Source organism: Microtus ochrogaster, chromosome 5, assembly GCF_000317375.1.
Source record: "Microtus ochrogaster isolate Prairie Vole_2 chromosome 5, MicOch1.0, whole genome shotgun sequence".
Classification (NCBI taxonomy): domain Eukaryota; kingdom Metazoa; phylum Chordata; class Mammalia; order Rodentia; family Cricetidae; genus Microtus; species Microtus ochrogaster.
The window spans coordinates 76,226,589-76,242,106 of record NC_022012.1 but is presented as its reverse complement, the minus strand read 5'-3'; the positions used below and the strand labels follow the sequence as shown (position 1 = coordinate 76,242,106).

General features: G+C 39.7%; 1 protein-coding gene across 1 annotated transcript in view; it reads right to left on the bottom strand.

Moving 5' to 3' along the window:
• The window catches only part of Iqch (IQ motif containing H), a 136,227-nt gene that overhangs the window by 108,752 nt on the left and 11,957 nt on the right, over positions 1-15,518 (bottom strand). The window contains exons 3-5 of the mRNA XM_013346489.1: positions 15,372-15,410; positions 5,285-5,836; positions 4,520-4,586 (exon numbers count right to left, since the gene is read on the bottom strand). Coding sequence (XP_013201943.1) covers positions 4,520-4,586; positions 5,285-5,836; positions 15,372-15,410 — 658 coding nt within the window. The remainder of the gene's footprint in view (positions 1-4,519; positions 4,587-5,284; positions 5,837-15,371; positions 15,411-15,518) is intronic.

Genomic DNA, 15,518 nt, shown 5'->3' with positions numbered 1-15,518 from the left:
TTTTCTTTCTTTTTTTTTTCAAGACAGGGTTTCTCTGTGTATCTCTGGCTGTCCTGGAACTCAACTCTGTAGACCAGTCTGGCCTCGAACTCACAGAGATCCTCCTGCCTTTGCCTCCCTGAGTGCTGGGATTAAAGGCTCAATCTTCAATATTTTAATGACAATTGTAAAGAAGATTTCAAAGATTAAATTTTAATTTAGTGTATTAAACTTATTTTAAAGTCTATCCTAATATTAGTCCACTTAATGAAAAGTGTATGAGCTTGTGACACTTAGAACCCTCTTCGGTGCCACTTCTATGTATTATGGTTCAGTGTTGGGCAAGACCACCCGGTTATCTTCATATTCTGAAAGCAGTGGGCCAAGACTGATCAAACCTGTGGATGAGTGTTGACTTAAATTGCCTGTTTGAATACAACATAGAATAATATAAATGTGTTTTAATTTTAGTTTGTGCTATGAAGAAAACAAGTTTGTCTCTGTCTTATGTTAAAAGACCTAGCTATCTCTAGGAACAGCCATCAGGGAGATCGTGACTATACACCTTTCTGACATGAAGATCTAGTGTGGCATCTCTATAGCTGATCTATGGACTCCATACCCTCTGCCAAAATATATGGGGAAGCCAGCGTAGACTGAGTGGGAAGGCCCAACTTCTTGCCCCAAAGTATAAGGAACAGACTCTATTGGATTTTGAGCTGGTAACTGAAGAGTAAGAGTGGGGAGTGTGAGTGAGTGTGCTGAGCAGCTCTGCTTTCCACTCCTGGGGTGTGAAGGAGAGCAACTGCAGTTAGGAAACACCCTTCCTATCAGCCTTTGGGGTATCCTATGGTCATGTGCACACCAAAGCCTTCCTATCTTTTCCTTCAGGCTTTTGCATTAGCACAGGCCAGCTGAAGAACGTTGTCTATGAACATTACCAAAACAAGTATTCACAACTTTTATGGACTGGAATATTTTGGAGACCTCTAATTGTGTTAAAGCCAAGAACAGTTTGCTGAACTAATAATGCCCAGAGGAAAAAATAAAATTATGTGCGTTGGCTTTATCCATTAAATCAGTTGGGCAGTTGGCAATGAAGTAAAATATTACATGGAGGAAAGCACAAAACAAAGTGCTTCAGTGTGTCTTCCGTGTGCTTTCAAAGAGAGGGAGAGAAGAGACTCACTGCTGAGAGCTAACTGGCCTACGCTGGCCCCCAAATTCGGCTGGAACCTCAGAGCTCAATATGTGGCGCATCCCACTTCATTGCAATATATTTTTTAAATGCCATGGATTTAGGAACAACAACAATTGATGTACTGTAACAAAGAGGTGCAGGGGATAAGTTAAAAGTGGAGGAAATAACCTAACAAAAAACCCGCAAGCAGTGTAAGTTGGCAGGCTTTATTTAGACCACTTTTTTTTTTCTAGAGAAATTAGGATTCTTTGTTGCAGTTCTTCTTTGACTGATAGATTATGCTTAAAATAGACCCTAGTTTTCTGTTCCTGCTATGAAGCATAGAAGATTATTTTGCTATAATTATATTTCATTAATAAAAATGATGAAAATATGCAATATCCAATTTAGAGATCAGCCTACATTTTTATCTTAATGAAATTACAAGGTCAATCAGTTTCTATGGACAATTAGTCATTTGCGATCCACCTTCCTTGCAGGTTAAAAATAGCTACAAATATTTGTCACTTCTAGGAATACTACCTGAAATTCTAACAGTCAATCAAATTTGTAACTCCCCTTTTCAAGGAGACTGCTCTGCAATACATAATGTCATAATATTACTAATTTCAAATTACAGATTTAAAAATACATTCTAGTATTTTACAGTAAAAATATCGCTGACAAGCCGTCTTTTTCTGTATTTGGAGAATGCAATTACTGCTAGAGGTGCAAAACCAGAGCCCACAGTCAAATGTCTCCAACAATAGTCGGTTATACACCTTTTGGCACTGCACCTTAAGGCCAAATAAGTGAGTCTAGCCCCACCTGGCTGGTAGCATGATGTAATTACCTCGATGAGTGCCCCATTGGAAGGAGAAGCCGCACAGTCTAGAGAGGCTGGAAGTGTCTGCCTGAGCCTGACAACCCTCCCTACTGATGGTGACTAGTGAATTAATCCACCTGCACTCTGGAAGCAAAATTATTATATTGAATAGGATGGGGTGGGTTTTTTGTTATTGTTGTTTTGACTGTTTTTTTTCAACGTACTTAGAAAAGAAATAGCTTCACTTTCATTTCTATGAACTGTTGCAGTGAATATCTGGCCTGTAAGACAAAGAAGCCATGCTTTATTTGTCTGAAATCTGTGTATTCCCACAGGAAAGTGACAAACAACCAAACAAAAAGGTACCTCATATTATTAAAAAGAAAAAAAAGTCTATAGTTTAACAATTCTGCCTGTAAAGTATGTGAGACGACTGTTTAAGATTAATAACGGACTTTTAGGGAAACCTGAAGCACAGGCTGTGGAAACGAACTCCCCACAAGGTGGGGGTGCAGTTGGCCTCTGTGCATGCTTCGCTTGGAATGTGCCTGACTTGTTTCTTAAAAATACACGACTAGGAATTTTCTTTGAAAATTCATATTTCTATTGTTGCAAACAAAAACCAGTGCATTGGTGGAGATATCATACTGATTATATGCTTATTTACACTACGTATGTACAATATGGAAGAAAACAGTTTTAATGATAAATTTAAAATCATGCTTTGTAATTTAAACCTTTATGATCGGGTCATTCTTCCCTTTGTTTTATATTTGCCAAGTCTTTGAAATGATGTGAGACTTACATTTGGAATTCCTGGTGCTGCCCTGTTTACACTATTATGCAGGGTTACTTTTTGCTACTTTGGAGACTCCTTTGTGTCAGAGTGGATGGCTTAGGGGGATTTTGTTTTTTGTCCTGGAGGGTGTGAAAAGTCGAGTGCAGGAGGGGGAAGTTTGTGGAAATGACAACTGCAATAACCTCATGCATATTGACATTGAAAAGTAGGGGACAGATAGTGCTTTTCAACAGTGTAAGGTAGGGCCCCACTTCTGGTTCTAGCTCTGAATAAGATACAGAAAGCAAAACGAGACCCCCTGCACATTAACAGGCCAAGTCTACAATTAGTTGCAGAAGCAAAAGCTCTTGCACCTTATTCTAAGGCCCCAAGTCAGTTAATTGGGTCTTCAATTAGCCTCTCGGGTTGTAATCAATTACAAGTGTAATTTCTGTGTGTGAGCGTATTTTGTGCAAAAGTAGTCTCACCAAAACCAAAGCATAAGTGAGGGCAAGATTCAGATCTGTCTTTTCTCACTGATAGGCACAGAAGGACAAAACCAAAGGCTCTGTGCAGGGCCAGCATTTCCTCGCCAGCTCCCACAAGCCCTGGGTCAAAGCACATACTCTGTAATCTAGGAAAGTCTGTTTATTACTATTAAATTTTTGCTAATTTAAAAAAAAATCTTAGTTTCAGTTATATAGTAATTATAATATTTTCTTTCATATTACTGTTTAGATGTGATGTTTCTTTACCACACGCCAATATTCAAACAGGCATTTCCACATCTGAGCACAAGTTGTAGCCTAGGATTTTACTACACTAGATTATTGGCTGTGCTGCTCTACTTAAAAGGCCTTAACAAAGCACTAACAGGTAACAATGAAACCCAGTGGGTTTTGCTGGTTGTCAAAACTCTACTAAGTCAGCATAAAAAAAAAAAATCCAGACTTATTCAAGAAATTTAACAGTCTAGGTAGAGGCAAAACAAAGCAAAGCAAGCATCCAGCAAATGCAAACACCCACAGTAACTCATGTCTGAAACAAACTTCCAGCACAAATTTCTGAATTTCCCCGTGTCACTTTGGCATACCTATTTTACCACTGCGTTTCAGACAACAGCTTTTAAGTTCCCCAATTCATAAATGTAATTAAATAATTACATTAGTGCTAATTAACATGAAACTGCAGATTATTTAAGCGCAAAAAACACTATTCAACTTCTTAATTATTCTTGTTCACACAGCATTTCCTTTTGCTCAGGCGCCCTAGGTGCAAATAAAACATCCCATCTGCTCGCAATTAGAACTAAATAATTTCAGAGAATGTAGCTTATCATTTTGACTGCACATTTGATTAAAAACAGTGTACAAGCAATATCCTGGCTATTGGTGTAACAGCAACAACACACACAAGCCCGTGTTCTTCCATCATTAAAGAGGATCGAAAACATTATCTGTTATTTCAGGGGGAAAAATACAACTTTTTAGTTCATTTCATACAGATGAAAGCGAATTACAGCAAATCACCTCTCCACTGAATAGCAGCCCCCACATAATGACTTTATTTGCTTAATCCCCAAATTAAACGCCGTTTCGAGCGAGGGCCCTGTGTTATTACTCTCATCATGTTGAGAACATTTTCCTGCCGAGACCAATTTGAATAAAACAAGGGGCCTTCCTTGAACTCAATCAAGGAGCCATAATGTGGTGGGTAATAGAGGTTGCTGATAGATTTGCAGGCAAAAGTGTTATACCTAATGATGGGATATGGATAATAGTCCTCCTGGAGGTCCTGATGCGACTCCAGTTGGCTGCCAGATGCTGAAAAGCAAGAAGAGCATTGATCAGTGACAGGAAGCTGTAGTGGATTCATCTAGTCAAACTTCAGCTGGTTTCCACTGTACAGTTAAGCCAGGCATAAATTATATTAATTGATTTAATTACATACTTAAAACATCTTCCCCAATTAATTTAATTAGGTGGCTACATGATGCTACTGGCAGGGGAAGATTAGAGGCAGCTCACTTAATTAACAGAATATGAATGAAAAAAAAGAAAGCAAACATAAATGAAATTGTGAGCACTAATTAAAAGGCTGTCTGCAAACTTAAATACTTTCTGACAAAGTGGTGACAGCAATGTAGACAAGTGAGGATTTTTTTCTAGCAAATTAAAATGTCAGAAGGTGTGTAATATACATAGATATAGAGAAAAGGTAGTGCAGCTAAAACATTGACTTTCCAACACCACTACCATAGTCAAAACAAAAAGAATTTTCTTTTATAGAAAAATTGCAGCAGATTTTGCAGGCATATAAGCCAGACTCTGAGTTAAGTCTAAAATATGCTGCACAAACAGAGTTTGTGCATCTTATACCGAGGAGACTTTTAGATGAAGGATGCTGGGTGGGCGGGTGACTGGAGAGGGAAGGGGAGATAAAGAGACAAGTTACTGCAGTTGTTCAAGCAGGAAATGTTTAGAAAAAGAGGTCTGCTTTAACAGCTGGCAGCCTGGTGCACCTTGGCTCGAATGCGGAAATTCTCCAGGTGTCTCTGACGAGATTCCTTTAGTATCTTCTTTAGTCTTGTCTTGTGGCAATGTAAAAGCCACGCAAGGGCAATCACACCTGAGGCCCACTTCTTCTGGCGATAACAAATGAAGAATTTTCTCGCCTTATGACATTTCCATGTGGCTTGGATTTTGATGGCAGCCTCGTTCTTTCCATCTTGGCCCTGATACCTCCGTCCCGGCAGGTTTAGCAGCATTTGGATGTGAAGCGGGTTCTCTAACACAGACAAAACATCATTTCTGGTGAGCTTATTCTTCAGCTCAAATTCTGGAAGCAGGGCCACCAAACTCTTCCCTTTTACTTTGGCTTCCGTTATTGCATAGTCCTTGAGAAACTTCTCAATTTGTTGCAGGAGAGAAAAAATACTTCCCCAGGCTAAGCTATAATGTGCCTTGAAGGCTAAGAAGTCTGGAGCGGTCTTATCTATGGTACCATCATAAATGATAAAGTCATAATCCCATGGTGACTTCACAGATTTAGCTGGTGTAGTAATTTTTATGGCCTGGGGAAAGAAAGTTTGCCAGAAGTTAAATATCTTCTGATTTTTTTAAGAGTGTGATCAACACATATGTACTAACACTTTGCAATTACCACTTAGTGATGGGAAAATATGGCTGCTAGGATTGATTTTACATATGTACATCAGGATGTCAAATACTGTCATTAAACTAGTTACCAGGGATATCTGAGAGATCAGGAAGGACCATTAAACTGCTACAAAAGTATTTCTACATATATAATAAAAATTTATATATTTTTATATATTATATGGTGATATATTCCTGTTTATAATATATAATGATCTCTTTCCTTGAGTCATTTATAACAGTTATATATAAAACACACCTTTACATATAATGATATATGTAAGATATATTTATCTTTATATATATGGTCACTGACCATACCAAAGGAAACTAAAAGCAGAAACTTTTATGATCTGTTTCCCTAAGCCATTTTACAAATTATATATACAATACAGATATTTGTCTTTATTATTATATATTAGTATAGTTATTAATTATATAAGTGTATAATATCTCACAATTATTTTATCTATGCACCCATAGTCTTAAATAGCTATGTTGCTGATCCCTTTTTCTTAACTCGTCATCAACCCTAAAACAGGGAAGTACCCTATTTTATGTATAAATGTCTAGAGAAATCCTCTAGGAGTGCGGTGGGGGGGATATTTCTTTTAAATATTTTTCTATATTAAAAACATCATGAATTATAAGTTCAATAAAATCAGAAGAGATTTGGATGACAAAAGTAAAACATAATATTATCCTCACTTAAAATAAAGAAAACCAAACCTGGGTCTGGTGGCATAGGCCTGTCATTCCAACTGCCTGGAGTGCTGAGGAATAAGAACCGTAAGTTTGAGACTTGCCTAAACTACAGAGTGATTTGCCCATCATGCACAACCTAGTGAGAGATTTTGTCTTAATATAAAAAATGAAAAAGCACTAAAGATAGGTTCCATTGTAGTGTTTGCCTAACAAACATGAGGTCAGATATTCAAACCTTAGTACTAAAAAGGAAATTTTGCCAATAAAAAAACCACTGTATTTTAACTACTGATACTTGTTACATGAGAAAAAGAGACATTTTGCACCAGGATCCAAAAGTCCTGGTGACTAGGAAAGTAGGGAGGGAAGACACAAGAAGGCATGGTGTTTTTGCCTCGAGTTCTCCATGATGACTGTTTCTGCCTTCTCGGGAATTTAAGAGGTTGATTACCTTCAGCATATCCATTGAACATACATTTGTATCAAATCACAGGGTTATACTTTTCTCTGTAATTTTAAGAGCTTCCACAAAACTCAAGGGGGAAAATCAATGGATTTGTCAAGAACTGTTGTGCCATGGCTTAGGTTGGTTCATGCCCTGTCTCAAATACTGTTAACTATGAACAATCAATAGGTTCAAGGCCAAAACCCTCGAAGTCTGAGAGTCTCAGACAAAAGAATAAGACAAGATATTTGTTTATACTAAAGACACAGTAACCAAACACAGCAAAATAAAAACCTTCAAATTCCATCCTCGGGTTCCAAGGAGAATAATAAACTGTCATCTCAAGTCAAAATACTAAGTGCAGAAGGGGGGTCCCCTTAGCATTAGATGCCAACTCCAAACAGCAATGAGCTTTTGCATGCTTTTAACTGAAGAAACTGTTATAAAGCATAAAAGCAATGGAAATTTTTTTTTTGCCAAGATTATCTCTCTTTCTAATCTAATCAGGACAGCAAGAGAATGTAAATTGTTTTACAGATGGAAGTAAATTTCTCCTTCCTGAGTGGGCAAGAGAGGGTTTGACAAGGAATGCTCCCATTAGCAGACGTTAGTGCTGGCAGGATGAACCGTGAGTCCAGGCAGAGGATGGCAGGTGGCACATGTTCCTGAAGAAGTAGCCCATGGCTACATTTCCACCTCCCTGCAAGGATGGGTTCTGATGGCGGGAGGTTAGAATTCAGAGAAGAATGGCAGGGCTCCATCAGCAAGAAACAGACATGCGGAATGGCCACAGATGGCCATGCATGGAGCTGGCTGGTCTTGCTAGTCACGTGTTTGATCCAGTCATGAAGACTCAGACCCCTATAGGAAGCAAAGGCTATGGATGGGTGGTTTGCCAGAGAATCCTGTATCCTTAAAGATGTTCAGATATTTTCAAAATTCCGTTTCTTAGGGAGAACAGTAAGGAAATGGGTCTGTTTGTGAAACAGAACAGTCTGGGGTAGGGATTCAGAAGGGGAAGAACCTCCATCTCTCTTAAGACAATGCCCTTCTGCAGGCTGGGTCTAGGATATCTGTGTACATCAACAAACATGGGTTAGACCTTCCGATAGAATCACCTAGGGTGGACTGGAGTTGTAGACTTTAACAGGGGTTGTTTTAGAACAAAAGGATTACACCTTTTTACCTTCTTGGATGAGAAACCTGCTCTCCAAGGAAACATGCTCCTGGACATCAAATAGACTACTCAAGTGCCAAGAAGCTATGGGCCTGGAGTCAGCTAAAGCATAGCTGTAGTACATCTGTCACAGAGAATGCCACACACGGGAGTACTTCAGACTTAGAGCAAGAAAAGACATGCCTCTCAAGAGGAAGGCTTCCCAAATTAAAGCAGTGTATCAGCATTGTGAGATGCACTGAGCAGGTGAAGACCGAGCAGCTTCACAGCCTGCTGGGAATGAGAGCCCTGATTAAAGGTCATGCCATGCTTCAGGTGCTGCCTTCTTCTGTTGTTCTTCCTTTCGTCTCCACAAACTTGTCGAGTGTCATTTGTAGGTGTCCCCCATGTCCTTCCTTTTCTCCCTCTTTTGTTTACAATGCCTTGCTCTCCCAGAGTGAGATCACTAAGCAGCCAAGCGGGGTGCTGTGCTGAGACATCTGCATCTCTCATCCTCTTCTTTCTTGGGACCAGGGCTATACCCATCCTCTGTGAATCCACCCTTCCCACTGCAGCTCAGACCTGTAGCTGTGGCCTAATTATTAGCATCCTGCTCTAACTGACTGAGTCAACTAGCTGGGAAATGCTCTTTTTCATTTGCAAAGTGTAATCACTAATTAGGTAACTTTCAGAGTTTCTGGAGCAGTTATTTAGGGGAAATTCTAAATCTAAAGCAAAGCAGAGGAAGGCAGGATGATGACGTGTGTTAGTTAAGACCCAATGGGAAGCAACATAGATAGGCCCAGGATTGCAGCTGTACTAGAAGATTTAGGAATAACGTCTGCAAAGATGAAAAGAACACATTCAGGAGAAAGAACTCACTTTTAAGTGATTTTTTTTTTTTTGGTAGCAGGTATCAAACCCAGGACTTCATGCATGCTAAGTAAGCACTCTCTCTACCTTGGGCTACATTGCCAGCCCTAGGCTACTTTCTTTATCATTATTGTTGCTGTTGTTTTGAGACAGGATCTCACTATATAGCCCAGGCTGCCCTCAAACTTAACCCTCCTGCCTCAGCCTCTTGATTGCTACTAAGATTGTAAGCATGCAGGCCTGTGTTAAGGTCCCTGGCTGTTCTTTTAGATTCTAAAGAAATCTAAAATTTAGAAGATCTGGGTTCAATTGTTCAATTCTCAGCTCTCATAGGGTGGCCATCTATCTGTAACTCTAGGTCCAATGGATCCAACTCTCTCTTCTGATCTCTGCAGGTACTAGAAATACATGCAAGAAAGACATATATATATATATATATATATATATATATATATATATATATATTAAAGTTACAGGCATACACCATCATACCAGGCTAAGATGAAATTCTTATTGAAAAAATAGTTTTCATATACATGAGCAGCAGATGAACATTGTATCAAACTGATCTAGTGGTGAATGGTGGGATTCCTGGAAATCCCTGTACAGATGCTAACCATTCCACTCCCTGGAAGGAGAGACCACAGTACTCTGCTGCAGGAAAATATTTGGTCTCTCAATCACCAAACATGTCTCTTAGGAACTGTTTAGGTAGTTGCACTATAGAACTGAGAAAGTTCTTCCTACATATATAGTTCTAAATGATAGTGTAGATGAAGGGATGGAGAGTTTCTTTTAAGTCTTTAGTATTAATCAAAGACCAAAAACGTCATTTGTCTGACCTTGTTTTTTATTTCTAGTGAAGGTCCTCAATGTGTCAATCTTTGTACAAAACAAAGTTGAGATCCTCAGTGGGCTCAAACTGTTCAAAAGACACAACATTCAGAGAGAGAGAGCTGCTGACTTAACTGCAGCTTAGGAACATAGCATATGCACAGTTCTGACTTTTCAAACATAAGGGATCTTGAAAATCACTAGGTTTGTCTTTTGCTCAATAGACTGTTATGGGCCCAAAAGAATAAGCTTGGCCCTGAAGTCCACTATCCTGGGTTCAAAGCCTTGCTCTGCTGCAGTCTGATGCATACTGCAGGCAAGACATTACCCTCTGAGGACCTGAATTTTACCATCTGCAAAAAAAGGGGGGGGTGGGAATTCACAAAGACTTTTCCCAGGCCTCACCTTGCCACAGTGGTCAGCATATAGACAGGGAAATGGATGCTCAGAGATGGTGAATGAGTTGTGTAAGATCATAACTCTTTGTGGAACTCCTAGGACAATGTTTCTGCTATAATAAAAAATAGCCACATTCCTAATGTTCCCAATACATATAGACCTAAAAGAAAGGATTCCTACATGATGCTCACCCTCACCATCTTTTCATTGTCTTTCCTCATTCCTCCTCATGTTCTCATGGTGTTTGCACATTTCGCTCTTCCATACACTTACCCTACATTGTTCCTACTTCCATACCTCCAAGTTCTCATAGTCTAATGTTTCCAGAGTTTTCTGTGTGTCTTCTTCCTGAGCTATGCTGTCCTTGTTCAGTCTTCTAGTGACCTCTTATGTCTGAGACAACCTGTCCTTCCCTTGACCTGGTATTTCTTATTTACTAGGCTGGAAAGCAATTTGTTAAATTAAGCCCCATGAATACAAAAAGAGATATTACATGGTATGATGGGAAAATGGTGACTCGGAAGCCAGAAGACCTGGGATCTAGTCTATACTGCCTTCCTCTGTGATCTCTGCAAGTCACTTCCTTGGCAAGACTTGAATTTCTATTAAGAAACCACTTAGTCAAAGCTTAACAAATACTTGTAATTTTCCACCCTATGTCCTCCCTGGCATCACATTTCACCCCCTCTAGATGTGTTGGCTTTTAATTTTTTTTCTTATTTTTCTGTTTGGGACAGCGGCTTCAAACTTGCTATATAGCTTGCTGAAGGTAGCCTTGAACTTCTGGTCCTGCTGTCGTCGCCTTCTGAGTTCTGAGCTTGCAGGCAATTTGTCACCATGTCTGGTTTTATGCAGTACTGGGGAGCAATCCAGGGACCTGTGCATTCCCAACAGGCACTGTGCCTCCTGAGCCACATCCTCAACCTGGTACCCTTTTAAACAAACTGCTGGAGTGATAAAACCACAAAACCAATGACCTCAGCACTGTCACTTTCTGACCATGTCAAAGACCGGAGAGACTTTTCTTCTCCAGTTTTTATACATAAGATTATTTGTAGCAACTTCCTGACCAAAATGGATGACAAATTACCCACACTACATGCTGTACAGAACTGAGAAAACCCCAAAGAGTAATATTCTAGAATTCTGAGGTTTGTGGATGAGCAGGACAGTCCTTAGATGGCAAGACATGAAGCTACCTAAGACTGGACTGTCGGAGTACACAGCCCACACAAAGGGCATAAAAGGCAGAGGAACAGAAAGGCAAAAAGGGAAGGGATGGAGTATAAAGGGCACCTGCGTCAGCAGCAGTTTTCTAGAATAACCTCAGCCATTCCTTTGAAAGGTGTCATATTCAACCAGGCCTTTCTCAACTCTGAAACTGTTCTGAAAAGTGCCCATGCTTAGGTGAACTCTTATGGAACAGAAACACCCAGTCCATCAAGTCCATATGAAAGATCAAACAGCCGGACCAGAGAAGCATTTTAAATAGACGGGGTCTGTTTTCAGTCAAATGTGAAATTCCCTTTTCCGGAGGCACATTTTACTTCACTACAGCATTGATTCCATCTTTTCTGATACCCTTCAAATGCTCGCTGAGAAAATGTGGCACAGTTAAGGACCACTTGGTACAATTATGATGGATGAGTTGAGCCTGCTGGGGATATGCACAGGCAGCATGACAAGCTGGGGATCAAAAGCAGCTTCATTCTCAGGTCCCTAAGCAAAGGCACATCGTTTTCTCTTTAGATACAGGAGAAAGAGCTGGGCTCAGAAAGGATCGCCATTATCACAAAAGTGAAACTTGGCATTCCCGTTTTCCTCAAGAAAAGGTGTGTGCAGAGGAAGTCTGTTGGTCACAGACTACTAAAGAATGTCTACAGAATTCTCACAATCTTTACTTGGGCACATTTTTTTTTTGGACTTTTTGAAACAGGGTTTCTCTTCAGCTTTTGGTTCCTGTCCTGGAACTAGCTCTTATAGACCAGGCTGGCCTCGAACTCACAGAGATCCGCCTTCCTCTGCCTCCCGAGATAAAAGGCGTGCGCCACCACCGCCTGGCGGGCGCATTCTTCATAGCTATGTGAGTATTCAGCTTTAATGTTCTTCCAAGTATGGATCATTCTAGGACATTACAGTGGATGTCTGTTATCTGCCTTTCTCAGTAAAAGAGAAGTCTCAAGAGGGCAAGAAGTTAAGTTTGCTTCATTCACAGTTGTGTTTTGCTGCCACTGTGGTCCACTGCTTGATGCATAGTCAAAAGTCAGTGAGGATTTGATGAGTGAGTATATATGTATGTTTAATTTGAACTTCAAGCCGTTTGGGTCAATGAACTTCAAGCTCTGTGCTATAAACCAGTTTTTGTGATCAGGTAAGATGTCTAGCATTTGTAATTTAATGTTGATCAATATGATAGCTGTTAAATCTATGGGATATCTTTAATTGTGGAATATTATGTAGTAAGCTTTTAACAACATTGTTGTACAAGCTCATGATAAAGTATTAAAATAAACTCAGAGTTAAAGGCACAGTGGAAAATCAGGAACATGACAAAGAACATAAATATTGTCAAAGGGTTATAATGTCATCAGGAGATTCTCCCATACTTGTTATTTTTCTCCTTTCTGGACTTTATTTTTTTTCCTGAGTAATCATTAAAAAATGTGTTAAGTGAAATACATAAGGGAAAATATCACTTTGTGGATCACTGATAAGTTAACCTCTTTTCTGATGTGTATAAATAGTCATTTACATGCAACAAGTATATGCAGTAGGCAATGTTGACAATCTTAATAATACTGGAACTTTCTTCTCTCAATTGTTTTTACATGAAAAAAACTACTTTTCAAATAAAAACCATATAATTAAGTTTACTTTGAAAGTTTAATGGCAAAATGATTAGGTGGGAGGGGCGATTTAATAGAGAAAATTAAAACAGCCTCTAAAATATTCTGCAATCTCCTTTTTTGGAATTTACCCCCTTTCTTAAATAAGGTCTTATGAGAGAGAGAGAGACAGAGAGAGGCATAGAGACATAGAAGCAGAGAGACAAGGAGACAAAAAGCAGAGAAGTAAAGAGAAAGAGAACCAGACACAGAGAGACAGGGAGACAAAGAGGCAGACACACACACAGAGACAGACCCAGAGACAGAGAGATAGAGGGGCAGAGAGGTAGACCTTGACTGACTTTTGAACATATATATATATATATGTTATATATATATAATATTAGATAAATGGTCAAATATACATATATATGAGAACAGATGAGGGCCGTGACAGATCCAGTGCTGTACAAGTTGTCTAATTAAAATGGTTTAGCTGACTCATCTATACAATATTAAGTTTTCCACTGAGGTGATCACAAGAATATATTGGAAATACTAAAGAAACCAACACTATAATTGTGATAAAGAAACAAATAATCTTCACCCCGGCTTTCCTATCGCTGGGATTACAGACATGCTTCACCACACCCAGTGATTTTTGACTATCTATTTAATTAATCTAGAAGACAGAAAAGGCTATCTATAGTGAAGCTGATAAAAGCAGACATGACAGCAGAGATGACAACTGCTGTCTGGTAGGGAAGGACGCAAAGGCACAAACTTATTACCTAAGCATATGGCACTGGAAAGGGGAAGCATTAAATACCCTGGATAGGAGACGTAATATATTTTAAAAGGATTATCATTGCGAATGATTGGGATTTGTAGCTTTCTAATGCTTTAGGGGTCTGGGTGTCATGCAATCCACTTTCCTGTACCAGCTTTGTTATTTATTTATCTTGGATGACTTACCTCTCTCTGTCTAATTCCTCCTAGTAATAAGGGAATAATAATAGCATCTACCTCCTAAAGATGTGAAAACAAGGGAGGCAACCCACTGAAGATGTTAGGAACAGAGCCCAGTGCAGAGTGGGCACTCAGTACAGGCTAGCATAGCAGTTATACCAGGAGTAATATTTGGAGGACTAGCCCCTAGGAAAGAGCTCCTAACCTGGTTTAAAAGCCTCACACTGCCCTTTTGCCTCTGGCTGGCCAGGGGCAGTGACAGCACAGAGGTTCCTCCATCATCACAAGGGTTCAGTGAGCATGGGAAGTGCATCGAGCCACATACACAGGGCATGCTGAAGTCACATTAGCAGTTCCTAACTGTGTCAGGTAAATAAAGCCTTGGGGTTCTTCAAGCACATTCTCTTTCTGAGGTAGAGAGTAAAACTTACAGTTTCTACATAGTGAAGTCATGGGAATGAGAAGAAAGATCTAATTGCACTGATGAGTTATCTGGGAGCAATGCACGCAGGTTCAGAAGGATTGTCTGCAATCACTATTGTAAATCCAGCCTATGCACCACTGCTGGGAAGGAGCAGAAGGGGGTTCCTTCCTTGAAAGGATGTACTCCTCGATGTGCCGGGGAGTCCAGTATATTTTACGTACAAAGGTTTTACTGCCAATGCACAGCCTGGTGGAATAAGCCTTATCAGAATGTCCCTGCCATATTGTGGGGACAATTTCATTTTTCCTTTTTTGTTGTTGTTGTTGCTGCTGTTGCCTTGACTGTCATGAACAGCTTCCTCAGCCTACTTTACAAACACAGCATGTGTACATACAGTTGCACCTATGTATTTGTCCATGTAAGCACAAGTGCGCGTGTGCACACTGTAGTGAATGCCAAGAAATTACTACATTAATTTCTAACATCCTGCTTCTTTGTAATATACTCTCAAATGATGAAAATCTTTGACACTAAAGACACACATGATTCAACCACATTTTGAGGATGAAAATCATTTGTTTGGATTGAAGACCGTGCCATGATTCAGTCCTGACAGAGATCAAAGCAATGCTTTTCACTTTAAGTGAACCACAATTATTTTTTTTAACCATGACCTAATTTCTTTTGTAAAGGAAGCACGAAAGAACTTTCATTGCCAACTCCAGCTGTCAAGTGGCCTCCCATACTTTTGCCCTAAAGCAAAAGGAAGGGACATCAGGTGACAGATCCCAAATTCCAACTAGTCACACAAATTACAGACCTTTCTATCGAGGAGTCCTCTTGACCTTTTGCTTTTCCCCTACAATGAAGAAGGAGACACAGTTTAAATCAAAATGACTCTCATGGGCAGTTTTACAAAACAAATAGAAGGATGGGAGTTCTGTTCACACACCCCCCCCCCCCCCCC